Source organism: Erinaceus europaeus, chromosome 4 (genome assembly GCF_950295315.1).
Source record: "Erinaceus europaeus chromosome 4, mEriEur2.1, whole genome shotgun sequence".
In the NCBI taxonomy this organism is placed as follows: Eukaryota; Metazoa; Chordata; class Mammalia; order Eulipotyphla; family Erinaceidae; genus Erinaceus; species Erinaceus europaeus.
The window spans coordinates 26,439,932-26,467,506 of NC_080165.1; the positions used below are offsets into that span (position 1 = coordinate 26,439,932).

The 27,575-nt window shown below is 51.4% G+C and overlaps 1 protein-coding gene across 19 annotated transcripts; it reads right to left on the reverse strand.

Moving 5' to 3' along the window:
- On the reverse strand, nucleotides 1–26,949 carry TTLL1 (TTL family tubulin polyglutamylase complex subunit L1). 19 transcript variants are annotated; one of them, XM_060189101.1, is made up of 15 exons: nucleotides 26,796–26,949; nucleotides 26,093–26,229; nucleotides 22,752–22,814; nucleotides 22,590–22,661; nucleotides 21,776–21,853; nucleotides 20,253–20,287; nucleotides 16,463–16,579; nucleotides 15,174–15,382; nucleotides 13,036–13,216; nucleotides 11,336–11,470; nucleotides 9,371–9,479; nucleotides 5,708–5,851; nucleotides 5,373–5,459; nucleotides 3,211–3,374; nucleotides 1–298 (listed from the first exon to the last, which is right to left on the reverse strand). In XM_060189101.1, exons 6-15 carry the CDS (start codon nucleotides 20,261–20,263, stop codon nucleotides 169–171), a joined length of 1,287 nt encoding a protein of 428 aa, XP_060045084.1. In that variant the 5' UTR covers nucleotides 20,264–20,287; nucleotides 21,776–21,853; nucleotides 22,590–22,661; nucleotides 22,752–22,814; nucleotides 26,093–26,229; nucleotides 26,796–26,949; the 3' UTR covers nucleotides 1–168. The 19 variants fall into 19 exon arrangements, with proteins under 19 accessions (XP_060045084.1, XP_060045081.1, XP_060045083.1 ...); XM_060189098.1 differs by having other exon boundaries at nucleotides 21,776–21,856; XM_060189100.1 differs by lacking the exon at nucleotides 21,776–21,853 and adding an exon at nucleotides 24,662–24,785.
- Nucleotides 26,950–27,575: the final 626 nt, after the last annotated feature.

Here is a 27,575-nt window from a genome sequence, read left to right on the forward strand (position 1 = left end):
TTAACCTTTGAAAGAAGTGTCTTTATTTACATTGCTTGGGGGGGGGGGGGACTGGGGGAGGTTCTAGAAAAAAGGGAAGTTCCAAAATGGGTATTCAGCAGGACAGAGCCAGAACAGTGTGCAGTTTTGGATGGGGTCTGCTGTGGGGTCTCCTGCCCCTGCTGGCCATCACTTCCAGGTTGTGAGGACAGTTCTCCCCATGTCTCTTGAGCGGATCCCTCTGGGCCCTAGTGCCTGGCCCGGGCGCCCTCTCAGCTCTCGGTCAGCTCCGTCCCCCTGTGCCAGCTCTTCGTCGTACCTGAAAACAAAGGGACACTCAAGGGCTTGGCAGCAGCAGGCAAGTGCTATCACCAGGCTGTGGTGTGACAAACGCCAAGTCACCCAGGATACAGGCTGGCTCCCGCCCTGAGGCACGCCCACCCACCAGGTGGCTTTGGCTGTTCCCCCGGACCCTGTTACTATGGACAGCCCCTCTATATCAACCACCACCAAGGGGAATTTGGCCCATGACCCCAGAGGAGAAGTGAACGGATGCCAGGGAGCAAGGGGAGAAGTGACCCCAAAACCATCTTTATACAGCATCTGGTGCAGGGGTAACAGTCATTCAGACATTCAGACGGGGGGCTGCACTGGGGGATCTGCCCAGGAGGGCACTGGACACACAGGAAAGGCCAGTGCCCAGCCCCCCACCAGTTGTGATACCTCTCCTCAGCCTGGGCCCTGAGAGTCCATGGCCCTTGCAGGGAAGCAGCCGGGGTTTCCGTACCACACAAAATTGGGCAGGGACCCGACATCCCTATAGCTACTTCCAGCGTCTGGGTGAGACCCTACTTCCAGGATCCCATGAGGATGGTGAAGGGTCACTGTACCTGTGGCAGGCCTACCACAGTGACTGCCACAGTGCCTTCCTGACTCGGGCAGTGCCACTGCCTACCTCAGGAAACTTGGGGCTCAGAGAGGTTTACTCAGTGTCCTAAAGTCACACAGGTTGTATGCAGAGAAAGAAGAAAATAAAACCCAGAGGTTCTTTTTTCCCCTCTGGGGCTTCATATCTCTCTCTCTCTCTCTCTCTCTCTCCTAGATAGAGACAAAAAGACAGAGAAGGGGGGGAGAACTCATAGCACTGAAGTTTCTTTCAATACAGTGTGGGCCAGGCTCAAACTTAGGTCATACACATGACAAAGCAGCGCACTATGCAGGTGAGTTATGTTGACAGCTCTATCCCCTAGGCCTCGTGACTCAGAAGTCAGAATCTTGACCCATGTAGACAAGTGCTTCCCTCTTGGACCTCACCCTGAGGATCTACCATTTTCCTCAACTTTACACCAAGTGTTGTGATCTCTCTGGCAGTGAAATCACACACGCATGAGGTCTCAGCTCCACAAATAAACAAACCAACACAGCAGAAATGGACATCTGGAAGCTGCTGGCCATCTGGGAGGACTGTCCTCAGGGGCTGGTCTGGAGGAAGGCTGGACATGGCCTGGGTCTCCTCCGGGCCACCCCAGCCTGGCAGACCTTTTCCTGGGCTATGGTGGCAAAATCCAGCCAGGTCATGGGTCACCGCAGAGTGAGGTGCTTGGCAAACACACCCAGCACCTTCAGGACTGGGCCCTGGAGTTGTGAATGTAGGTGGTCTGCCAGCTCCAGGGCCAGGACAGTGCTGGGGGAGGTGCAGGAACAAGAGCATCTGGCTGTGGGTGCCAGTGGCAGGGGGCACAAATGGGCACTCCATACCCAGCCCTGCCTGGAGCCTGCCTGCCTCCTCATGCCCACACAGGAAGTGGGGGAGTCACTTTAGGGGCTGCTGACCTCTGTGTCTGAGTGGTTCTGCACTCCCTCAAGAAGGCTCCATGGCTCCCAACAACCAAGTGATCCAGGTAAGGAAGCCCTGAACCCCCCCCCCCCCATGTTCCTGGCCAGACTCCCTCACCCACAGCCCCTGTGATGGTGTCACCAGACCCTGGCCATGCAGGTGACCAAAGCACCCGCTTCTCTTAAGGTTCTGGTCTCTCTCCACAGGTCCTGGCTCACAAGTCCCACAGCTCAGGCACTCCTCCAGTGCAGTGAGAGAGGACGATGTCTCTAGGCCCCTCACCCAGCTGGCTGAGGGAAACACTGAGGATCAGGTGGGCTGCGAGGAGAACCAACCATGTGACCTACCTCCACACACCAGGTCACATTACACAGGCCCCTCTGCAATTTGCTGCCCCCTTGCCCACCCCCCAGCCGCAGGCCCCAACTCATAGCCCTGTCTAGCTTTTCAGTGGCCACCTGTTACTCCAGGATGAAAGCACATAGGACATTGCCCAACCTCTGCCCTCCTGACAAGCTTTTGCTTTGTCCTGACCAATGTGCCACATAACTCGGGCTTTTGTTCTGTGAAACGCAGCAGAGGGCAGTACCACATGAGGGGTGTGGGGATGTGAAAGCTGATGCCATAACCTCAGTGCGGTTCAGGCGAGTGGTGTGCCCTCCAATGTTAGTCACTACTGTCTTTTCCTCCCTCCCCACATGTGAAGGGCGTGCTCTACCTCCTCAGCCTTTTCCTCCCTTCCCAACTCTGTAAGATACACTGGGTAGGGGAGACGGGGAGCAGCACAGTGTGTTAAGCGCATGTGGCGCAAAGCGCAAGGATCCCGGCGTAAGGATCCCAGTTCGAGCTCCCGGCTCCCCACCTGCAGGGGAATTGCTTCACTGGCAGTGAAGCAGGTCTGCAGGTGTCTGTCTTTCTCTCCCCCTGTCTTCCCCTCCTCTCTCAATTTCTCTCCGTCCTATCCAACAATAACAACATCAATAATAACTACAACAATAAAACAAGGACAACAAAAGGGAATAAATAAATATAAAAAAATTAAAAAAAAAGATACACTGGGTAGATCCCATCGCAAAGCTGCAGAGCTACTCCATGCTACACAGCTCAAAGGCCTTCCCCATCTGACAGCGACCTTGGCAAGAAACAGCGGCACCTCTCTCCTGCCCCGGCTATGCCCAGATGTTCCCATGGTGCCTGGCATGTGGCAAGTGACCCTCTGGGATGTATTAAGCAAACGCTTTCTGCTACAGCATGATGGACCCCCTAACGCCATTCAGATGACATGCTCAGTCCTGGAAGGCCTGTCCACACAGTCACAGGAAGGTCCGGCTGGCCTGGAGCCCCTGGCTCTGAACCGCACCTGGGCAGCGGCTGGTCACCCCATGCTCACTTACAGAATCTCATAGTTGCCGAGCACCTCCTTAGGGGGGGACTTGTTCCACTTGCAGTCTGGAATCTCGCCGTTGGGAACCGCAATGTTGAGGGTGTCGTTGATGAGGTTGTACTTCAGGATTCGATCGTTGGCAGTGCTGGAGGTGAGCGACGGTGAGGCATTCACCTGGGAGAGGAGAGAGAACACACCTTCACCGCAAGTCGGATGCCCTGAAGAGTAAGTGTGTGATGCGGAAGGAATGCTGGCTACCCATAGAGGCAAAGCTGTTTCCTCACACTGGGGACATCTAGCACCTTCTGGAAGCACTCATGATTTTTTTTTTTTTTTTTAGATAGAGACAGAGGGAGTCAGGCAGTAGATTAAGCACACATGGCGCAAAGTGCAAGGACTGGCAGAAGGATCCTGGTTCGAGCCCCGGGCTCCCCACCTGCAGATAGTGAATCAGGTCTACAGGTGTCTCTCTCTTTCTCTCCCCCTCTCTGTCTTCCCCTCCTCTCTCCATTTCTCTCTGTTCTAACAACAATGACATCAATAACCACAACAACAATAAAAAAGGGCAACAAAAGGAAAAAAACAAATATTAAAAGAAAAAGACAGACAGAGAGGCAGAAAGGCAGAAAGTAAAAGAGATTACAGCATCGAAGCTTCCTTCATTGTGGTGGAGGCTGGGCTGGAACAAAGCAGCAAACTATCCAGGTGAGCTATTTCACTGGTCCACATTCATTTTTTTATTAGTTGTCAGGTAAAATATAATATTTAAAGGCAGCATCATGACTACAATCTACCAATTTGTCATCACATAAATAAAAACCTGCAGTCAAATTTCACATCACCGACATAATTTCAGGGTTCCCCTGTGTGACTGGCTCTCCCCCTGAAGTACAAAAGTCACCCAGAGCTCTGCCAGGATCAGAATTAGTGAGGCGAGTGGCCCAGAGCAAGTGGTATGGCAGGGCTGCAATAAACGGAAAGGGCTTCCTTGTTTTCCTGCAGAGACACTAACAGCTCACCAATACAGCACTATTCTGACCCAGGTGAGGGACACGCCCAGCGAATGTCAATGCGTGGGCCTCTGAGGAGGTGGGCAGACACTGCTCTGGTGATATCCTCTTCCATGTGTTTGGATCTCAGCACAGAGGGGAGGCCACAGGTCTGTGAGTCCAGGTTCTCTCCAATCAGACTGCGACTCTGTGCTGCCAGCAGGTATCTGACACACACAGGGGTTCAGGATGGTGTGGGCTTGGGGACTCCCTGAAATGACTACTGCAGGACATCCCCAAACTTTCCTTCTTATGGAGGTGCTCAAATCAGGATCTGTCGTTATATCAGATGTCCATGACCACATCAAGATTACCTGGGGAAATCTGATTTGCAGCACTACACACACACACACACACACACACACACACACACGTTGTGCAGAAAAGGTGGTAACTGGACGGTGTTGTCATGCATGGGACATGGCTCACTCTGATACCCTGCTTCTTCCAGCAGCTTCCTGCAGAAGGTCCACTGACTCTTCCTTCAAGAGCTCCCTCCTGACTACTTGCTCTTGGCATTGCTTTCCTGGCTCAGAGTTGGAGGCTGCTAAAGGGTAGTGTGCGTGACACCAGGCAAGTGTGAGTGTGTGTGACAGCACCCTCTGCAGCTAAGGTCCTGTCACCAGGAAGGGGGCATTTAGCACAACCACCAACACATCCCTTGAAACAGGCAGCAAGTCCACTTCCCAACATTGCCTTCCTCCAGAGAGAACAACATTCCTTATCTCTGCACAGGATGCTTCTGCTGCCTGGGACCCTGGATCTGTGAGCAGCTTTCCTGAATGGAAATGGTGACTCCCCTTCCCCGGGACAGCAAAAACAGGGTGGGCCTTCCAGAGCCTGGGCCAGGCTGGATTCCCCCTTGAGCACCAAGGAACCCTGGCTCCCTCCAGGGCTTGTCCGGAAGACAGACACTGGCCTCTCCTCTGTGGGTGGGGTCCCAGACAGGACAGAACTGAAAGGGGCTCACTCTTCAACCACCAGCAAGCTGTCACCCTGAGATCTGCTCCCCATCATTTCCCCAAAATTCCTCTATCCAGACCCTGCCTGCTCTGCCTGACCCCGGTGGGGGCCCCACCCAGCCATAGGGGGACAGAGGAGGCCAGGGGAACTGAGCAGTTACCTCAATCAGCCAGGGCTTCAGTTTGTCGTCGATGATGATGTCGTAGCCATAGCACTCAAAGCAGTGCTTGTCATTGTTCATCACCGGCTGAAGAGAGAGACCATTGGGTTATGTGGCCAAGACTGAAACAACCCCGTGAGACTGACACCAGAGAACACCCTGGGAACACACAGCTGGAAGGGAGCCCCTCCTCCCTTTCCCAAAGTGCCTAAGGCCCTGGCAGAGCCAGAGGAGGTGAGCCGGTGCATGCTGGTATCTGCCGTGTGTCCGTGTGTCCATTCCTCCTCCGCACCAGCCCTGGGGCTCCCAACCCCGCCCTTCAGCTCTGGACTCACGGCCACGGCCTTCAGTGACTGCACGATGATCCAGTGGATCTCGTCGAACAGCTTGGTGGTCACCTCCCTGCCCCGGGTGCTCTCCAGGTAGAGCCGCAGGTTGCTGACGGTCCACTTGCCCCCGTGGATATGGTTGTAGTCCTCCTGAGGAGAGGAAAGAGGCACGGGCCTCAGGCTCACCCCTAGGGAGCAGGTGATTGCCCTGGCACCCTCCCCTGAGAGGGGCAGATCCTCCCCCTGGGGACCTGACTCTAGATACCTAGGCCTTGCCCCATGGAGATACTGGATGTCCTCAACACATACATTTAAAAAAACGCAGACACTCGGGGCTGGGTGTTGTTGCATCTCGTTAAGCACACATGTGCAAGGACACGGGTTCAAGCCCCCACTTCCCACATGTAGGGTGGAAGCTTCACAAGCAGCAAGGCGAGTACTGCAGGTCTCTGTCTCTCTCCCTATCTCTCTTTCCCCCCTCCCTCCACCCTTTCCCTCTTTCAATATTTTTTATCTATTTACTACTGGATAGAGACAAAGAGAAATTGAAAGGGGAGGGGAGATAAAGAGGGAAACAGACAGAGAGACACCTGCAGCCCTGCTTCACTGCTTGTGAACTTCCCCGCTTTAGGTGAGGACCAGGGGCTTAAATCCAGGTCCTTGTGCACGGTAATATGAATGCTTAACCAGGTGTACCACTGCCTGGCCCCAAACAATTTTTTTTTTTTGCCTCCAGGGTTATTGCTGGGGCTCAGTGCCTACACTATGAATCCACTGCTCCTGGAGGCCATTTTTTCCATTTTTGTTGTCCTTGTTCTTATTATTGTTATTGCTATTGTTGTTGTTAGATAGGACAGAGAGAAGTGGAGAGAGGAGGGGAAGACAGGGGGGGAGAGAAAGATAGACAGACATTTGCAGACCTGCTTCACTGTTTGTAAAGTGACCCCCCCCCCTGTAGGTGAGGAGCTGGGGGCTTGAACATGGATCCTTCCACTGGTCCTTGAACTTAACACCATGTGCACTAAACCTGGTGCACTACAGACCAGCCCCTAAACAATTTTTTAATATAATTTATTTATTATTCGATAGAGACAAGAAATTGAAAGTGGAGGGGGAGACAGACAGGGAGAAACAGAGAGACACCTCCAGCCCTACTTCACCACTTGTGAAGCTTTCCCCCTGCAGGTGGGGAGCAGGGGCTTGAACCTGCATCCTTGTGAACTGTAACGTGTGCCCTTAATCAGGTGTGCCACTGCCTGGCCCTTCTCTTTTTTATTTAAATTTTAAATTAATTTTTATTATATTTATTTATTTGATAGAGACAGCCAGATATCAAGGAGGAAGGGGGAGACAGACGAAGAGAGACAGACAACTGCAGACCTGCTACACCTACAGTGTAGCATGAAGCTTTCCCTACAGTTGGGGCCAGGGGCTTGAACCCGGGTCCCTGCACATAATAACATGTGCACTCAACCAGGTGCACTACCACCCAGCCCCCTCTTTCCCTCTATCTCTCCTCCCCTTTCAACTTTTCTTTTCCCTATCAAATAAAGGGAAAAAATTAAAAAAACACAATATATATATATATGTATATATTTGTAGGCACTCAGCTCTGGTCTGCATATCCACCGCAGTCCACCTGTGGGCTAATGAAGAAGTGTGTGTAGGTGGGGGAGTATCAGGTTCTGAAGTTCATGTCTGGCAGCACCCGTTCTGTAGGACGGACTCCTGGATGCTGCCTATTCTGAGAGCTGCATGGAGAATCAAAAGGAATGGAAAAACCGGGAGTCTCAGTGACAGGGAGTGACCACTGAGTGGAGCAAGTGAGGTGAGACTTCTCGGGTGCCAGGTTCTACGACTGCCTCTGCTCGCCCCTCCAGGCTTTCATGCGCTGCTCCAGGGCCAGTGGTGGAGTGCATGCTGTGCATCTGTGGGGCCCTGGGCTGGGTCCCCAGTACCACATAAAGTGGCCGAGTGGAGGCCAGGAGATGATTCACCAGATAGAGCGCATGCTTGACCATGAACCAGGGCCTGGCTTCAAGCTCCTGGTACCACGTGGGAGCCCCCAAATGATGGAGCAGAGCTGTGGCAGCTCTCCTTCCTGTTTTTCTCTTCTTCTTCTTCTTCTTCTTCTTCTTCTTCTTCTTCTTCTTCTTCTTCTTCTTCTTCTTCTTCTTCTTCTTCTTCTTCTTCTCTCTCTCTCTCTCTCTCTCTCTGAAATTGAAAAGAATTTCCACAGACAGGGGAGCAGTGCTCTAAGGCCCCTCCTCTCTGTGTCTATAGATACAGCTCTAAAAAGCAGGTCTGTAGCCAGGAAAACAACTTCCCTGGTGGATCATCATGCGCGTATGCCCGAGCTTCCCAGTCTGATACCCTGGGCTGCATGTGCCTGGCTATTCTCTGTTTCACTCTTATTCTGTCTCATGTGTAATTTGCTCCCTTTCAGATGTAATAAATAATACAAATTTCTTTAAATGAAGTCAGGGAGGGGGGCGAGGCAGTAGTGCACCAGGTTAAGTGCACATAGTATGAAGCACAAGGACCGGCTCAAGGATCCCAGATTGAGCCCCCGGTATCCCACCTGCAGGGGGGGACACTTCACAAGCAGCAAAGCAGGTCTGCAGGTGTCTATCTTTCTCCCTCTCTGTCTCCCTCCCAACTTCTCTCTGTTCTATCCAATAACAATGGAAGAAATGATTGCCAGGAGCAGTGGATTCATAGTGTAGGCACTGAGCCCAGTGATAACCCTGGAGGCAAAAAAAAGAGAAAAGAGAAAAGAAAAGAAGAAAAAAGAAAAGAAAAATGAGGCCAGGAGGTCAGCAGTACTAGGCATGCATGAGGTCCTGGGTTTACCTCCTGGCACCACACTGAAATGAAAGTGCCTCCGCCTGCACAGACTCACCACGTCCCACGCCTTGGGTCCCTCCCGCTCTACCACCCGCCTCAGGGCTTCCAACACCCTCACTTCCTTGCTGCCCCACGAAACTCCTGCTTGGTACACGCTGCGCCTCTGCTCAGATGCTTTCCCGCCACCACCACCTCCTCCCACTTCAGTCTCTGCTCGAGCACTTTCTCTGACCACCTAACTGGGGAGCTCTGCACCCCCAGCCCCATGCTTATCTAGGTCCACATTACTGACCCACGGAGCACACACCTGCCTGCGGTTACACACTCATCAGTGTGATCATTCTGATGGCATTCTTTCCCCCATAGGCTCCAGGCTCCACAGGAGCAAGACACCAGCTGCTGAGTTCACCACTGTGTGGGCCCAACCTAGAGGTGCTCACTGAGTGCTTGCCCGGTGAATGAAAAAGCATGCGGGTCTCACAGATGCTCCCAACAACCCTAAAGGTAACAAAATCCTCTGCTCAGACAAACGGGGAAACAGGCTCAGAGAGGCACATTAACTTGCCTAAGTCACAAAGCCCTGGCTTGAACCAGGGCTTTCCCTTCTCCACGTGCCCTACTGGCACCTAGGCTGGGTCAGCTGTTGCGTCTGGGATAGCCACATGCAGCCCTGTGAGCACCCACCGCTCTGCAGCACCTGGGCATCCTGCACACCACTCCTACGACCACCTACCTTCTGCTTCAAATGCTGAAAAAGAAACCCACAGAGCCTGTCCCTTTCCTGCTGCTCCTGAAGAAGCAAGCATGAAAAGAGATACTTACCCCATGTTTCTGAATGGCAACATTGGTGAGGTGCACAAACATGTTATCCAGCTCACTGGTACTTGGCGTGTATTTGACTGTGCAGAAGCGACAAAATCCAAGTTTATACCTGAGTGAAAATTGAGGCCAGTTCAGGAAGGGTATGTGTAAAATAGAATACTTTTTTTTTTAACCTTAAAAAGAACTGCTCCTTAGTTGCAAACTTATAAAAGCCTTGTTTCTTTCTTTTTTCTTTTTCTTTTTCATTTTGTTTTTCTGAACAGCTTTATTGAGATACGAGCCCATATACTCAGCTAAAACAGACACTAGTGTACATCCCCCTCAATCAGTCCCACAGCCTCATCACCCCAAAGGGAACCCTGCAACTAACTGCTAGCGGTTACTTGGTGCTCACAAGCCCCCGTTCTCCACAAGTACTCACTTTTATGGGCTCCAGCACTGCCCAGGGCCTGTGGAGACAGCTCAGGGGGAGAGTAGCTAGCTTGCAAGTGGGGCCCTGAGTGTCACCCCTAGCACCACATGCAAGAAACGGAGGCAAGATAAGTAAAACTCCACAGATGGAGGCTACTTTGGCCTCTCTCTCATAGAAAATAAAATAAAATAAAAATTAGGCCAGAGAGGTAGCTCTGTGGAAGAATGTATGTGTGGAGCCCTGAGTTTGCTCTCTGGCACCACAGTTAAAAAGAGAAAAAAGTAGGGAGTCGGGCAGTAGCACAGCAGGTTAAGTGTAGGTGGCGCAAAGCACAAGGACCATTGTAAGGATCCCAGTTCAAGCCCCTGGCTCCCCACCTGCAGGGGAGTCACTTCACAGGCAGTGAAGCAGGTCTGCGGGTGTCTATCTTTCTCTCCCCCTCTCTATCTTCCCCTCCTCGCTCCATTTCTCTCTGACCTGTGCAACAACGATAACATCAATAACAACAATAAAACAACAAGGGAAAAAACAATAAAACAATAAAAGGGAATAAATATTTTTTTAAATCTTTTTTTTTTAAAAAAAGAGAGAGAGCGAGAAAGAGAGAGAGAGAAAAAAGTGGTCCAGAAGGTGGTCAAGTGAATAAACACTGATCTTTCAAAGGTGAGGCCCAGAGTCTGGTCCCTGGCATTGTTCGGTGCCAGAGTGATGCTCTGGTGTTCTCTCCCCACCTTTTCTCTTACAAAAATAAATAAATATTGAAAATCATCTATTTATTTTGGGGCTGGGCAGTAGTGACCCTGGGTGAGCACACATGTTATCATGTGGGGCCCAGGGGTGGCACACCTGGTTAAGCACACACATTACATGTTATCATGTACAAGGGACCCAGGATCGAGCCCTGCATTTTCCACCTTCAGTGGGGAAGCTACATGATCATGAAGCAGGTCTGCAGGTGTCTCTCTCCTCCTCTACTTCTCCCTCCCCTCTCAGTTTCTCTTGCTCTATCTAATAAAATAGAAAGAAGAAAAAAAAAAGGAAAAGAAATGGCTACTGGGAGCAGTAGATTTATAGTGCTAGCACCAAGCCCCAGTGATAACCCAGTGGCAATTAGCATACATATAATTTATTATATGTATTTGATAATGTATTGTACATATAATTTGTTACATGTGTGTGAGAGAATTTAACATGAGAATCAGAGAGAGAAACCAAAGCGCCACTCTGGTTTATGTGGTACTGGGAATCAAACCAGAAACCTCAGGCATACAAGTCCAAAGCTACCAACTGAGTCATTTCCCCAAAAGTATTTTTTTAATTATTTTTTTTTAATTACATATGTGCATGCCGTATAAGTGGAATCATACAGTATATGTCTGATGCCTTTCAGTGAGCAGGTTAGCAAGGTTACAAAGGCTGCTCTTTTTTTTTTTTAACCTGAGATTTCACAGTAGCATCAAACAAGATCAAATGATTCACTCAAACCCACTGTGTGCTGGGAACTGTGCACGTGCTGCTTCACATGACGCATGCAACAGAACTCTGGGCCTTACATGTAGCAGCGCAGGGGGCGGTAGGTAGACACGAGGACATACAAGCGCAGGTCGAACTTCCTCCCACCAATGAGCAGCGGATTGTTGATGTACAGAGAGATCACATAGGCTTCCTTCGTTGACTGAGTCACAAACCTAAAGAGGTTGAAGTCACACTTAGGTAGAGCTCCCTGCCTGTCTTTAAGTGAGAATCTGGTTCATGAGGGAGGGAATGTGGGGGAAGAGAAGAGCCTGCACCCCAGGAGACAGTGCCAGTAACTCCTGAGGAACCATCTGGAAAGAGCTCCTTGGGTCTGACCTGGCTGGGAGCTGGGAATGAGGACCCAGAGTCAGTTCTATACCCTGAGAGGCATCCCTGTCACTCCAGACAGCCAGGGGACAGGGCCCCACAGCCACCAGGGTCCCAGGGTTTCTACACAGGTAGGAAGGGCACAGAAGCGCACAGTGAGCCTCAGGTAAAATCTCCTGGTCTGGGTGCCTCAGGTCCAAGCCTAGTGCCACCTGGTCCCCTGGATGCAGGCACAAAGCAGCTGCTCTGGAACAAACTCTGCCATCCCCACTGTGACAACCATGAGGGCAATGCTGTCAATGTCCCCATTTTACCCCCTGAGCAACCTAGGAGACTGCAAAGCAAAATGTACTCAGTACATAGTAGACAGGATTCACACACAGGCCTTGAGACTGGGTCTTAAGTATGCATTTTACAGCCTCTGAAATATGGCTGGGGGTCAGGAGACAGTTCCCCCCGTAGGGCACATGCCCTGCCACATGTAAAACTCCAAACTCGGGGACAGGCGGTGGCATACCTGGTTAAGTGCTCATGTTACAGTACACAAGGACATGGGTTCAAGCCCCTAGTCTCCACCTGCAGGGGGAAAGCTTCACGAGTGATGAAGCAGGGCTGCAGGTGTCTGTCTCTTTCTCTATCTCCCTCTCCCTTCTCAGTTTCTGTTTCTAATAAATAAGTAAATAGAAATTGAAAAAAAAAAAAAAACCCTCCAAACTCCAGCACCACACAGGAACACCGCAGCACTAGGGGAAGCTCTATGGGATAGTGGAGCAAGCTTGTGGTGTCTCTCCCTCTGTCTGTGTTTGAAATCAAAAGAGTGAAAAAAATCAATCTGGGAACAGAGGTATCATGCATGTGTAAACAAACTAACAACTCACAACAAAAATAACTCCCAGATGCTTTGGAAAAGATGGCAGTTAGTAGAGGCAGACAACTTGGGGTGGGAGGGAATAGTAGAGCTGGGCCAATCTGATGGGGGCTGTGTTACTGGAGCTTTGATACTGGGTGGCCAATCAATGGAGTTTCAGGTTCAGGTGGTACAGTACATGCCTGACTTATTTGAGGCCCTGGGTTCACTTCCCCTCACCGTATTTAAAAAAGAGGAAAAAGGAAAAAAAAGATAAATCATATTTTAATTAAAAAAAATCATGTCTGATGGCTTTATACCAACTCTCAGAATAAACTGCAGGCTATAAGGCCCCTGCTCCTGTGACCGCGGTGGAGGAAGGAACTGTGCGGCTTTGCAATGCGCCTCAGGTGAGACTCCATGATGGATGTTGCTGTCATGGCCACAGAGCCCCGCCTGGATGCCACGAGACAGAGAGCGCGGCCAGTCGCTGTAGCCCAGGGACCAAGGGACGGCACAGGATGCTGACCAGCACAAGCGCCTGGAGAGTGTCCCCGCACTCACGAGGAGGTTTTGCTGTCCCGGGACCACTTCTTGATTTGTGAGAGCTTGTTGATGAGAAAGATGCCTTTGCCCTGGGCTTTGCCGCACGGCTTCATGATCCACGTGCTAGAAGGGCTCTTCCGGAACTCCTCCACAAACAGGTTGTAGTCAGCGGGCAGCATGTAGGTGATTGGAACAAAGTCTACAAAGGCCAAGGAGAGGAGACACCAGAAAGTTAGTTTGATGGTGACCGCGGATAGTAAGATGCTATCCAGCCTGCATTTAACCTCAGCCCCACTCCCCCAAAGCACCCAGCGGAACAAGGCTCTTTGCCCCTGAGTTCCTGTACAAGAAGCAGCAATCTCTGAGGCCAGGGAGATATCTCAGAACACTAGAGCACAGGACTTGCATGCCTAGAGGCCTAGGTTTGGTCCAAGCACTGCAACATGCCAGAAGTGATCAGTGGTCTGGCCTCCTTCAGGAAAATAAAAAGTAGCCTTTAGGGGCCGGGCAGTAGCGTAGTGGGTTAGGTGCACATGGAGTGAAGTGCAAGGACTGGCGTAAAGATCCCAGTTTAAGCCCCCAGCTCCCCACGTGTAGGGGGAGGGCTGCTTTACAGGTGGTGAAACAGATCTTTCTCTCTCCTCTCTATCTTCCCCTCCTCTCTCAATTTATCTCTGTCCTATCTAACAACAGCAACAACAACAACAATGGCAACAAAAATGGGAAAAAGGGACTCCAGGAGCAGTGGACTCATAGTGCAGGCACCAAGCCCCAGCAATAGCCCTAGAGGCCAAAAAAAAAAAAAAAAGAGCAGTCTTCATTGCCTTGTGCTGACAAATCTGCTTGAGCTCCTTTCCCCAACAAACTGCAGGTGGGAAGCTATTAGCTTTTCCTTTCATTAGATTAGGGAACTTGCCTCTCTGCTCCTGTCTTTTTCTTTAAATTATCTTTATTTTATTTATTGGATAGAGACAGCCAGAAATTGAGGGAAGGGGGTGATAGAGAAGGAGAGACAGAAAGATACCTGCATCCCTGCTTCACCACTGGCAAAGCTTTACCCCTGCAGGTGGGAACTGGGGGCTCAAACCTGGGTCCTTTAGCATTGTAACATGGGCGCTCAGCTAGGTGCGTCACCACCCAGACCCTCTGCTCCTATCTTTTTTCTCTCCCCTTATCTTCCTCTCTCTCTCTCTCTCTCTCTCTTATAACCAGAGCACTATTCAGCTCTGGTTTATAGTTTAGGGGACTGGACCTGGGACTTTGTAGCCTCAGGCACGAGAATCTCAGCATAATCATACTATGCCCCTCATTTTTTTTTTCTGTTTTGTTGTTGGTTTTGTTTTTCAGCAGAACACTGTTTGACTCTAGCTTATAGTGGTGGTAGGGATTGAACCTGGGAGGCTGGCTCCTCAAACATAAAAATTCTTTTTTGGGGGGGCTGGATGGTAGCGAAGCAGGTTAAGTGCACATGGCGCAAAGCGCAAGGACCGGCACAAGGATCCCGGTTCAAGCCCCCTGCTTCCCACCTGCAGGGGTCACTTCACAAGCGGTGAAGCAGGTCGGCAGGTGTCTATCTCTCTCCCCCTCTGTCTTCCCATCCTCTCTCGATTTCTCTCTGTCCTATCCAACAACAATGACAGCAATAACAACAGCAATAAACAACAAGGGCAACAAAAGGGAAAAAACAGCCTCCAGGAGCAGTGGATTCATAGTGCAGGCCCCAAGCCCCAGTGATAACCCTAGAGGCGAAAAAAAATCTTTTTTGGTAAACATCAGCATTGAAAAAAAACTATTTATTTTGGATAGAAACTGGGAAATTGAGAGGGAAAGGGGAGATAGAGAGGTAGAGAGAAAGAGAGAGACACCTGCAGAAACAGAGAGAAGTAGAGAGGGAAAGGGGAGATAAAGCCATACGGAGAAAATGAGACACCTGCGGTCCTGCTTCACTACTTGTGAGCATCCCCACCTGCAGGTCGGGAGCAGAGGGCTTGAACCTGGGTCTCTGAACATGGTCACATGTGTTCCTTAACAGGTGTGCCACCACCTGGCCCCACATAAAAACCTTTTGCACAACCACTAAGCTATCCTCTGGGCCCCTAAAAATAAGACACATACGCAGTAAATAAAAACACAAGGGCAGTGAGAGAGGCACAAACCCAGATAGAGGTATTTTCCATTTTCGTCTTTTTCTGCGAGTGGGCTTCCTTCCTTTTCCAGCTCTTTCCTGTACCGCTTAATATTCTTCACCATCAGATCCTTGCGGGTCAGCTCATAGTGGTTCGGGAAATGGTTGACGATCTGGTCATCTGAGAGGCGATACCCAGTCTCCACGCTGAAAACGTTTCGGATGGTCTGCACGCTCATCCTGAGAGAGAGGGGACTCAGCCAGGAATCAGGCTCATTCAGAGCCCACAACTGTCCCCTGGCTCTGTGCCTGAGCCAGGAGGTTCCCGCCTGCAGTGGCACCAAATGCATGTCCACGGGAGGGCTGCGACCTGCAATGCTGGAGGCAGGGGTTCCTTGGATTCGAATGTTTTTACTCTCTGCACAATAAATGTTCACCTGCTATTAATAACATGGCTAACTGATAACTGGGCCAGAAGGTGGCTCACCTGGTTAAGTGTACACATTACCACACACGAGGACCTGGCTTCGATCCCCCACTCTCCACCTAGATGTGGGGGGAAGCTTCACAGGTTGCGAGGCAAGTACGCAAAATCAACTTACCTGGGAAGGCTCCTGCTTTGCCACGCACACAGCCTAGGTTCAAGTCCCCTTAACACCACATAGGAGCACAAAGGCACTGTGGGGAACTGTGGCATTTCTCTGTCTCTCTTTCTATCTGAAAATGCCAAGCTGAAGCGGTGAAGGCCCGGTGACAAGAAAACCACAGGGGCTGACTTAGGGCCCTCTGATGCACCAGCTAAACGGGGCACCCCCGGGAACTGGAGGAGCGGGAGAGAGGGGAGGGGTGCATGTTCCTTGAATCACTCTAGCCAGCACCTCTCAACACATGAGGGGAAGGGAAAGCAAGCCCCAACCTCCGGATCCAAGCCCTCCTCCCCACTTCTCTCCTCCTGCAAGGACCCCACAGGGCACTGGGCTCCCCCAGCAGGCCCTGTAACTCGGGTCACCATGCAGGACTATGATGAGCACTAGACTATGAGGGGAGGTGGGGCTCTCGTTCAGGTCCCCACAGGGCCACCTGCAAGGTTAGTCTCAAGCGCCCCAGATTCCATGCCCAGGAGAGGGGGAGCACACATGTGTCTTGTGATAAGAAACGAGCATGACAGGCAGGTGGTTCCAGCCCGTACCACCTGTGAGTGGCCCTCCTTCCCCAGGCTGCAGTCCCAGGCAGTGGCGGTGGCGGTGGCGGTGGCGGTGGTGGTGACGAGGCTGAGGGCCTCAGGAAAGCACAAGTGCCCCCACTGCTGTCTACACTCACCAGTAGAAATTCCAGTCCTCGTTTTCTGTCACTTGGATCCATCCTCGCTTTTCAAAGTTATTTATCAGCACTGACTTCTCAATGTCGGTGACCCACTTCACTTTTCCTGCCATGACCCTGGGAGAGAGCAGTGAGTTACAGAGCAGAAACTTCAGCAGCTGCAGCAACCTCCACCCCCAGGAGCACCTCTTACACACCCTGAGTAGAGTCCCAGCCCCTCGGTGAGTTCCTCAGTGGGCTCAGCCAGGGACAGGCCTGTCCTCAGGGGACACCTCCCAATGGGGGGGGGGTGCAATTCTGTTTGTTGCCACTGAGAATGAGGGGTGCTTGTGGAACCTTGTGAGAGGCCAGGGCTGCTGCCTGACACCTTGCAATGTACAGCATAGCCTCCCCCCAAAGTTGGGGGAGGGTTAAATGAATGGAGAAAACCTCATCAAGTGGGAGATTAAGGTAGCAGTTAAATAACCTTGACCATAGGGGGTCGGGCGGTGGCGCAGTGGGTTAAGCGCAGGTGGTGCAAAGCACAAGGACCGGTGTAAGGATCCCAGTTCGAACCCCGGCTCCCCACCTGCAGGGGAGTCGCTTCACAGGCGGTGAAGCAGGTCTGCAGGTGTCTGTCTTTCTCTCTCCCTCTCTGCCTTCTCCTCTTCTCTCCATTTCTCTCTGTCCTGTCCAACAACGAACAACATCAACAATGGTAGTAATGGTGACCAAAACAAGGCTACAACAACAGGGGCAGCAAAGGGGGGGGGGAATGGTCCCCAGGAGTGGTGGATTGCTGGTGCAGGCACCGAGCCCAGAAATAACCCTGGAGGAAAAAAAAAACATAAAAAAAAAACCTTGACCATGACCAGTGACAGCTGTAACAAGAGCAACAAGAGAGGCCTTTGAGATTAGAGCTCCTGGCGCGCACAGATCCTGGCATTCACCTGTCTCCCACTCCGGTCATTCCATACCAGGTCTATCCCACTACCTCTTATCTGATCTGTGCCTAGGGTCTAGTAATGGACCTGGCAGGTAATGGACACTCAACCCTATGACTCCAGGTCTCTCAGTACCACTCTGTGCCTGGGAACAAGTTGCTCTGCCTCTCTGGGCCTCAGTTTCCCCCTCCTGAACATCTGGTTTTGAGCAATCCAGGATTCTAGGCTCCCAGCCTAGCCCCACACAGAGAAGTTCACTTTGTTACATTTCATTTATTTATTTGTGGTTACCACTGGGGCTTCACCATTCCAAGTTAAATTTTTCAGATAGGAGGAGAGAGGGAAAGGCGTCACAGCACTGAAGCCTCCTTGAGGGCAGTGGGAGCCAGGCTTGACCCTGGGTTATGCACATGGCAAAGCAGGCACACTCTCCAGGTGACTTAGTCTGCTGATGCTATTCACTATGATTTTTCTTTAAGTATCTGATAGGGAGAGAGAGAAGTCAAAAAGAAGGGAAGACAGAGCGAGACAGAGAGACACCTGCAGCCCTACTTCACCACTTCCGAAGCTCTCCTTTTATAGGGGGAGAGGTGGAGCTTTGAACCAGAGTTCCTGTGCTATAATTATAAGTGTGCTCATCCATGTGCACCACAGTCCAGCCCCTCACTATATTTTAAAAATCTTTATTCCCCAACCTTTCAGGTTCCCCCTCCCCTTTTTTCAGAGAACGAGGAGAGACAGACACCACAGCACTCACGCATCATCCATGGAGCTTCCCCAGTGCCATCCTTGGTGCTCCCGTGTGGTGCCAGAGCCCAAATCTAGAGCCTCACCATGGTGTGGTGAATGCTCTACTGTCAGCTAGCTCCTGGCCCTCCCTTTGTTACACTTCTGTGTACAGTTCATCTGAAGGCTGGGTTCCACAAAAAAAGCAGATTGGACAGACTGGGGACTCCAGGAGCCCTGGGGACCTTTTGTGAATGGAGGGACCTGTTCCATGAGCTTGCAGTAGCTTCTCTCTGGAGGCAACCTGCACTAGATTGTACGGGGCTGAGCTGAGGGCATGTCCACACAGTCAAGCACTCCTTCCTCGGTGCTGGCAGAGTCACAGAGGGGGCAGGCAACCTGCACTAGAGTGTACGGGGCTGAGCTGAGGGCATGTCCACACAGTCAAGCACTCCTTCCTCGGTGCTGGCAGAGTCACAGAGGGGGCAGGCAACCTGCACTAGAGTGTACGGGGCTGAGCTGAGGGCATGTCCACACAGTCAAGCACTCCTTCCTCGGTGCTGGCAGAGTCACAGAGGGGGCAGGCCACCTGCACTAGAGTGTACGGGGCTGAGCTGAGGGCATGTCCACACAGTCAAGCACTCCTTCCTCGGTGCTGGCAGAGTCACAGAGGGGGCAGGCAACCTGCACTAGAGTGTAGGGGGCTGAGCTGAGGGCATGTCCACACAGTCAAGCACTCCTTCCTCGGTGTTGGCAGAGTCACAGAGGGGGCAGGCAACCTGCACTAGAGTGTACGGGGCTGAGCTGAGGGCATGTCCACACAGTCAAGCACTCCTTCCTCGGTGTTGGCAGAGTCACAGAGGGGGCAGGCAACCTGCACTAGAGTGTACGGGGCTGAGCTGAGGGCATGTCCACACAGTCAAGCACTCCTTCCTCGGTGCTGGCAGAGTCACAGAGGGGGCAGGCAACCTGCACTAGAGTGTACGGGGCTGAGCTGAGGGCATGTCCACACAGTCAAGCACTCCTTCCTCGGTGCTGGCAGAGTCACAGAGGGGCCAGGCAACCTGCACTAGAATGTACGGGGCTGAGCTGAGGGCATGTCCACACAGTCAAGCACTCCTTCCTCGGTGTTGGCAGAGTCACAGAGGGGGCAGGCAACCTGCACTAGAGTGTACGGGGCTGAGCTGAGGGCATGTCCACACAGTCAAGCACTCCTTCCTCGGTGTTGGCAGAGTCACAGAGGGGCAGGCAACCTGCACTAGAGTGTACGGGGCTGAGCTGAGGACATGTCCACACAGTCAAGCACTCCTTCCTCGGTGTTGGCAGAGTCACAGAGGGGGCAGGCAACCTGCACTAGAATGTACAGGGCTGAGTTGAGGGCATGTCCACACAGTCAAGCACTCCTTCCTCGGTGCTGGCAGAGTCACAGAGGGGCACCGTGGCAGAATTCCAGAAACCCAGCTCTACATTCACTGGCAGTGAAACTTTGGGCAAGTTAGTTAATCCCTCTGAATATCCCATTTCTGTCCCTTTAAAAATGGGATACTACCATAGACCAGGTCCCCTGAGACAGAGCACATGTTCACACGTATCCACAAACTAGGGCAAAATATAAACCTGAAAGCAGAAGTACACAAGAGTCTGTAGTGAGGACCCCCTCAACACTTCATCTGCACTACTCCAGCCTTTAGGTCCATGATTGTTCAACAATTTGTTTGGCTTTGTATGTTAACTCTTTTCAGCCACCAGGTTCCAGAGGCCAGCAGGATGCTGACCAGACTTCCCAGGACTGACGACCCCATCAATGTGTCCTGGAGCTGCTTCCCCAGAGGCCCACCCCCCTACTAGGGAAAGAAAGAGGCAGGCTGGGAGTATGGATCAACCAGTCAATGCCCATGTTCAGCGGAGAAGCAATTACAGAAGCCAGACCTTCCACCTTCTACAACCCACAACGACCCTGGGTCCATGCTCCCAGAGGGATAGAGAGTGGGAAAGCTATCAGGGGAAGGGGTAGGGGATGGGATATGGAGATCCGGTGGTGGGAATTGTGTGGAGTTGTACCCCATGGATGGGAAGGCTGGGCTCTAAGGTTCAGCCTCTGTGAGAGGGCTGGGGAGGTGACTCAATGGTAGAGCACATACCTCGCATGCATGAAGACCTGGGTTCGACCCCTGCACTGCAGAAAAACAAAAAAGACAAAAGTGGAACATCGTCAGTGGTAGAACAGGAGGTCAGAAAGCAGCTCACTGGGGGTTGTATTATGTGGAAATGTTATACATGTACAAACTATTGTATTTTACTGTTGACTATAAACCATTAATCCCCCAATAAAGAAATTTTTTTTTAAATCCTAGTTTAGGAAAACTGAAATGAACATCAAAGCAGAGCAGAGCACAGTTCATTAGTAGGGATTATGTAAGCAGAAAAATCTCTTTCTCTATCTCCCCATCCTTTCTTAATTGCTCTCTGTCCTATCTAGTACAATGAGGTGGTGTGGGAATCGGGCAGTAGTGCAGTGGGTTAAGCGCAGGTAGCACAAAGCACAAGGACCAGCATTAGGATCCCGGTTCAAGCCCCCAGCTCCCCACCTGCAGGGGAGTCACTTCATAAGCGGTGAAGCAGGTCTGCAGGTGTCTCTCTTTCTCTCCCCCTCTCTGTCTTCCCCTCCTCTCTCCATTTCTCTCTGTCCTATCCAACAACGATGACATCAATAACAACAACAATAACAACAACAACAAAACAAGGGCAACAAAAAGGAATAAATAAATAAATAAATAAATATTTTTTAAAACTGAGGTGTTGTGTGTGTGGGGGGAACAAATGGCATCCAGGAGCAGTGAATGAGACACAAACAAAACATAAAAACAGACAGTAACACTGTTGGAACCTTCAAACATCGCTGGTAGGAATGTAAACTTGTGCAAGCACTTCTGAAAACATTCTGATAGCTCCTGAAAATATGACAAAGCCATGACAAGACCAAGTAATCCCGCTTTAAGGTGTGTACCAAAAAGAGTAGAAAATAAGTATCTATACAACACTTTGCGCACAAATATTTCTCGCAGTAATACTCATAACCACAAAATGGAAATAACACACATGCTCATCAACGAATGAAACAATAAAATGTGCTGTATCCTTATGGAAGAATAGTATTCAGCAATCAAAAAGGATGAAGATTTTAAGACTGCATGAATTATTAATTAGTGTTCTGTCTGATGAAAAGAAATTCTAACGTCTGTTTTTTTTTTAAAAAAAAAAAGCAGCTCACCCAGTGGCGCATGTGTCTCATTGTAAATAAGGCCCCAGGTTCAAGACCCCCACGACAGACGAGCTCCATGGACTGTGCAGCAGTGATGGGGGATGACTGTACTCTGACAAACCCCCTCTCTCCCTAGGGTGCGTACCGCTCCCCTCCTTGAACCTGGCTTTCCACTGGGATGGCTGGTAGCAACCACAGTGGGAATAAATGGACTCTCTCTGCAAAGAATAAGGTTGCAGGGCAACAGAAGGTTGTGGGGATCAGCAGTCACCACAGGAAGTGAGTGGCTGCAGCACAGGAACCAAGTCCCCAACGAGGCTCAACTCGTGCCCAATACTCAAGCACGGCTCAGCTGGAGCAAGCTCGGGGCATGTGCTCTGCTGCCACTTGGTCTCCACGCACCTCTGGCAAATCCTGCTCTGCTCTGTTTCTGTCTGTGGAGCGAGGGCCTTGTATGTGTGTGATGACACCACTCTCGGGCTGCTTTTTCACCCAACCAGACAGAGAGAAACACCACAGCATCAGAGTTTCCCCTTGTGGGTGATGCCATGGGATGACCCTGGCTCATGTGCGCGGCAAAGCACAGGCACATACCCTATGTGGTGAGCTATCTCTCCGACAATCGTGCTGTATGGCTCACGACTCTGGATCATAATCACTCCCCTCATTCCACCCTCAGCCAGGCAATGGGCAGCACAACTTTCCTGGTGGCTGGATTTAAGACGCAAGTCGCAAGGGAGGGAGAGGAGGGGTGCATTCACTCAGGTCGCCGACTCCCCACTGGGATGACAGTGGAAGCAAGAGCAGAGATCTAAACAGTAAGGGCTGGGAGATAGCTCACCTGGTAGAGCAAACACCTTAGCATGTGCAAGGACCCACAAGGGAGCACCACACAATGAGGAAGTTTTAACGAGTGGTGAAGCAGTGTTGTGATATTACTCTCCTCTTTCTTACTATCTCAGGATAAAGAAAAAGAAAAGTCTGTTGTAAGTGATTTGAGGGAGGGGGACCCTGGTGGCAAACACAAAATACAAAGATGAGCTGTTGTGTGTGCGGCCATGCAGTGCGCCCAGGGTAACACCCCACACCCATCAGACGCACAGGGCAGCCAGGGAGGTTGTAGAGAACCTGGGAGAAAGCTTCTCTCTGGCCCCGCTCCCGCTGCCTGCATGTTGACAAGGTGGTGACCATGAAACACACCCCAGCAGGGACCCACCGTAGGTGCTCATGGAGACACCAGGAACAGTCACTGTCTCCAGCTTCACTGCCTCCTGCTTTTACTTCGGACCTAAAAGGAAATAAATACACATACGAGTATAAATCACATGGTCAAGAGCTGGGGAGACAGCATAATGGTTATGTAAAAAGCCTTCCATACCTGCAACTTTGAGGTCTCAGGTTCAATCCCCAGCACCACCATACGCCAGAGCAGAGCAGTGCTCTGGTGAAAAAGAAAATGAAACAAAAACAACAAGAAATAAAAATGGGTGGTAGCGCAGCGGGTTAAGCGCAAGGGCCAGTGTAAGGATCCTGGTTAGAGCCCCCAGCTCCCCACCCAGCAAGGGAGTCACTTCACAAGCAGTGAAACAGGTCTGCAGGTGTCTATCTTTCTCTTCCCCTCCTCTCTCCATTTCTCTCTGTCCTATCCAACAACGACAATGACAACAAGAGTAACTACAACAATAAAACAACAAAAGGGAATGAATGAATAAATAAATAAATATTAAAGAAAAAAAGAAAGAAAAACATAGTCAAGCGACACTCCCAAAGTTGAGGATGGCTGCAGCTGTCAACAGTCAGAGCAGTCTGAAGGCGGTGAGCTCTTCCCAGGCCCCAATTTCCCCCTTGTATTCCACACACCCAGAGAGAGAAAGAGAGACAGTGAGACGGAAAGAAAGGGAAAGGCATCAGAGCAGGGCTCCAGCATGTACGGAGCAGCCTTACTACATTCATGCTTCTCCATGTGGTGCCGGGGCTCACCCAGGGGCTGAGCACAGTAAGGCAGGCACTGCCCGCTGGGTGAGCCCCCAAGTCTCTCCTGGACAACCTTGGTGCCCTCCTCACTGCACTGTGACCTAAAAGACTGACCTCATGCACATAGGTCAGACTGTCACTCTGCACTTAAGTCCCCCCTCACCCCCACTGCATTCAGAATAAGAAGTGCATTCTGTCAGCCCTGTGTGATCTGGGTCTCTTGCTACCCCCAACCACCACCCACCTGTAGCCCCTGACCTGTCAGCCATTCCCCCACCCAATCGCATCCTGTCCTGAGACTGCATCCCTGTGCTCCCACGTCTGGCTCCTCCTCAGAGATCTGGCTATGGCTTTACCAAGCTCAGCCTCCACCTTCCCCATCGCACCGCTTCCCCAGAGCCCATACCAGCTCACAGTATGGCCACAGCCTCACCTGGAGCGTCTTAGAAATGCACATTCAGGGAGTCGGGCTATAGCGCAGCGGGTTAAGCGCAGGTGGTGCAAAGCACAAGGACCGGCATAAGGATCCCGGTTCGAACCCCGGCTCCCCGCCTGCAGGGGAGTCGCTTCACAGGCGGTGAAGCAGGTCTGCAGGTGTCTATCTTTCTCTCCCCCTCTCTGTCTTCCCCTCCTCTCTCCATTTCTCTCTGTCCTATCCAACAACGACAACAACAATAATAACTACAACAATAGAACAACAAGGGCAACAAAAGGGAATAAATAAATAAAATAAATATTAAAAAAAAGAAATGCACATTCAGGGGCAAGCGGTGGGTGGTGCACCCGATAGAGTGTATATATTACAATGCTCAAGGACCCAGGTTCAAGCCCCTGGTCTCCACTTGCAGGGGAAAAGTTTCAGGAGCAGTGAAGCAGTGCGGCAGGTGTCTCTTTTTTTCTCTCCCTCTCTATGTCCCCCTTTTTTCCCAATTTCTTTGTCTCTATCCAATAAACAGATTTAAAATTGTTTTTCTTTAGGGGCCAGGCGGTGGCGCATCTGGTTAAGCACACATATTATAGTATGTAAGGACCCAGGTTCAAGCCCCTGGTCCCCACCTGCAGGGGAAAAGCTTCATGAGTGATAAAGCAAGGCTGTAGGTATCTCTGTCTCTTTCCCTTTCTCTGCCTCCCCCTCCCCTCTCAACTTTTCTCTCTCTCTCTCTAACCAATAAAAAAATAAATATTTAAAACACATACACACATATTTTTTTTCTTTTTTTTTTTTTTAAGGGACACACATTCTTGAGCACCACACCCTGTTCCCTTTTGACCCTGGGCATGGGAATCTCATAATGGACTCTTGACGATTCTTACACCAGCTCAAGTGTGAGAATGGCTGGGCTACTTCAGGTATTTGGTCCCTTGGTGATCATCACAGACAAGGCCCATGGTGAGCAAGAAGGTTGCTCTGCCTCACCTCCTGTTGAGACCCCAGCACCTAGAAACGGTATTGAGTAAAAGCCATTGCTTGAGCAGATCCACTAAAATAAAGACATTAGGTGATAAAGTCATCTCCTGGGAGTCAGGTGGTAGAGCAGCAGGTTAAGCGCAAGTGGCGCAAAGTGCAAAAGCCGGTGTAAGGATCCCGGTTTGAGCCCCCAGCTCCCCACCTGCAGGGGAGTCACTTCACAGGCGGTGAAGTAGGTCATCAGGTGTCTGTCTTTCTCTCCCCCTCTATGTCTTCCCTTCCTCTCTCCATTTCTCTGTCCTATCCAACAATGACAACAATAACTACAACATAAAGCAACAAGGGCAACAAAAAGGAATAAATAAATAGGGGGAGTTGGGCCGTAGCACAGTGGGTTAAGCGCAGGTGGTGCAAAGCGCAAGGAGGCGTAAGGATCCGGGTTCCAGCCCCCGGCTCCCCACCTGCAGGGGAGTCGCTTCACAGGCGGTGAAGCAGGTCTGCAGGTGTCTGTCTTCCTCTCCCCCTCTCTGTCTTCCCCTCCTCTCTCCATTTCTCTCTGTCCTATCTAACAACGACGACAACAACAATAATAATTACAACAATAAAACAAGGGCAACAAAAGGGAATAAAAAATAATAATAATAATAATAAAACAGTAAAAAAAAAAAAAAAAAAGAGAGAACAGCTCTGCCTACACCCCGGGACACAGCTCTGCTAGAGCTCTTTTACATTCTCGAGTTTGGACTAATCGTAGACAAGAGCCAGGAGAACTATTCAGGAGAAACTGCAAGGGATAGGGGCCGACGCAAACCTGCATTCATGGGAGTGAGTCATTTCACTCCTCTGGGGCCAGCCCCCTACACACACACACACACACACACACACACACACACACACGGAGGGGGGAGAAGAATGGTAACTTGGTTTCTAACACTGTCATAAAGAAGGTAGCTCGGGGGAGCAGGCGGTGGCACACCTGGTTAAGTGCACACATTCAGCGCACACGGACCCAGGTTTAAACCCCTGTTCCCCACCGGCAAGGGGAAAACTTCACGAGTGGTGTCTGTCTCTCTCCCTATCTCCCTCTCCCCTCTCAAAATCTCTCTGACTCTATCCAGTAATAAATAAAGATATCTTTTTTTGAAAAAAGAAGGTGGCTCAGCAATAGAAGGCTCGGGTTCGATTCGCAATAATGAATACAATACAAAACAAAGAATCACGAGCTTCGTCTCCTGCACCCCCCCCCACACACACACACTGGTCACCATCACTTTCCAGGATCTACGCCACTAGCTTCCTTTCCAGCTAGTCTTCTTTGGAGAGAAAAGCAGAGCCACCTTTCGAGAGAAAAAGAAGACCGGCGCAAACGACTTCACAGGAGCACAGTGCACCGGCTCACGGATGCGCGGCTTCGGTCCATCTCCCACCGGATGACGACGCCCAGATCCAGTGATGGCAGCTCCCGGACAGACACCTGCGCTGAAACGACAGACTCCCCTGAATCGAGCTCGCTGGGTGTCTCCCGGGACAAGAACCGCCTCGCCAACCGGCCACCACCAAGACACCTCCCCCGGGATGCCCGTGACTGTCCTGGGTGGGCAAGGACCATCTTGCCCGGCCCTCTGAAGATGGTGCGGAAGGAAAAATAACCTCGGCCCGGAGACTTCTTCAGAGCTCCTGCCCAGAGCTGTCGCTACGGACACCCGGCAATGGCAGAAGATGCCCCCAGACACAACCCGGATTGCAAAGGAATGAGGGCAGCCCAGGAACAGTAAAACCCTGGGGAGACAGACTAGAATCGGAATGCAGCTGCGACTGTCGGAGGCACCAGGTAAATGGTCGGGACTCGGAGGAGGGAGGAAGCACAAGGATGGATGCGGTGCAGGCTGGCGGGCGGCCACGGTCCGAGAGCCGCAGCCACACCCCGCGACTGCACCGCCCAGACACCTGCGCCCACGTCGGCTCGCGCATGCGCGCCTCTAGGCCCGCGCAGCCACACCCGGGCTCCCTGAGGTCGAGGCCAGGGCGGTGGAGCCTCACCTGCCGGCGCCGAGCAGCACGGAGGAGCGCCGAGCCGGGCGGCCCGTGCGCGGGCCCCGCCTCCAGCCAGTCTGCGGCCTTCACAGGAGGACGCCGCGCGCTCCCCAGCTGTCCAGTCAGCCTCGCGCCCACGGTGTACTTCCGGGGCGGAGCCCTGGCAACGGACGACGCGGTGGTCGGCGCGCAACTACTTCCGGGGTCTTCCAGTGGCCTCCACTCTTCGAAGCCTGGAACCCTGTGTGCCGGGGCTACGACCCTAGGATCTTCTCTGCAGAAGATCGCTCGACTTTCACAACTTTCAGGGTCCAGCAATGAGCTTAAGAAGGTGCCGGGTGCGGGGGCCAAGCCCCCCTCCGCTGCCCAGGTCCCGTATTTGCAAACCCGGGGCTGTTGTCCGAGATGTTGTGACCCACGTGTCTTCTGTCGCGCAAGGTTGCAGAGATAACGGGACATAAGTTGTACTCAGCACCCTGCTCACAGGTCACCTCATTTGTGAAGTGTTCCCGAAGGCTGAGGCAGCTCTGCATCCTCAGAATTAGACTGGTCATGTCCCTTCTCTCTGCCTCTACTGCCTTAGTCTGTAGGTTGGGGGTATTATTGAGGTGTTTGTTTAATATCGCGTTTGACATAGCAGATGCCAGTTGCTAACTTAATCATAGCAAAAGAATATGTGTCCTACATAATCTGTAAGCCATAAAAGTGTACTTAGAGTCAGCATGAAAGAAGAGAAACAATTGATATCCCTACTCTGATATTATTTTCTTTTAAAATATATTTTTA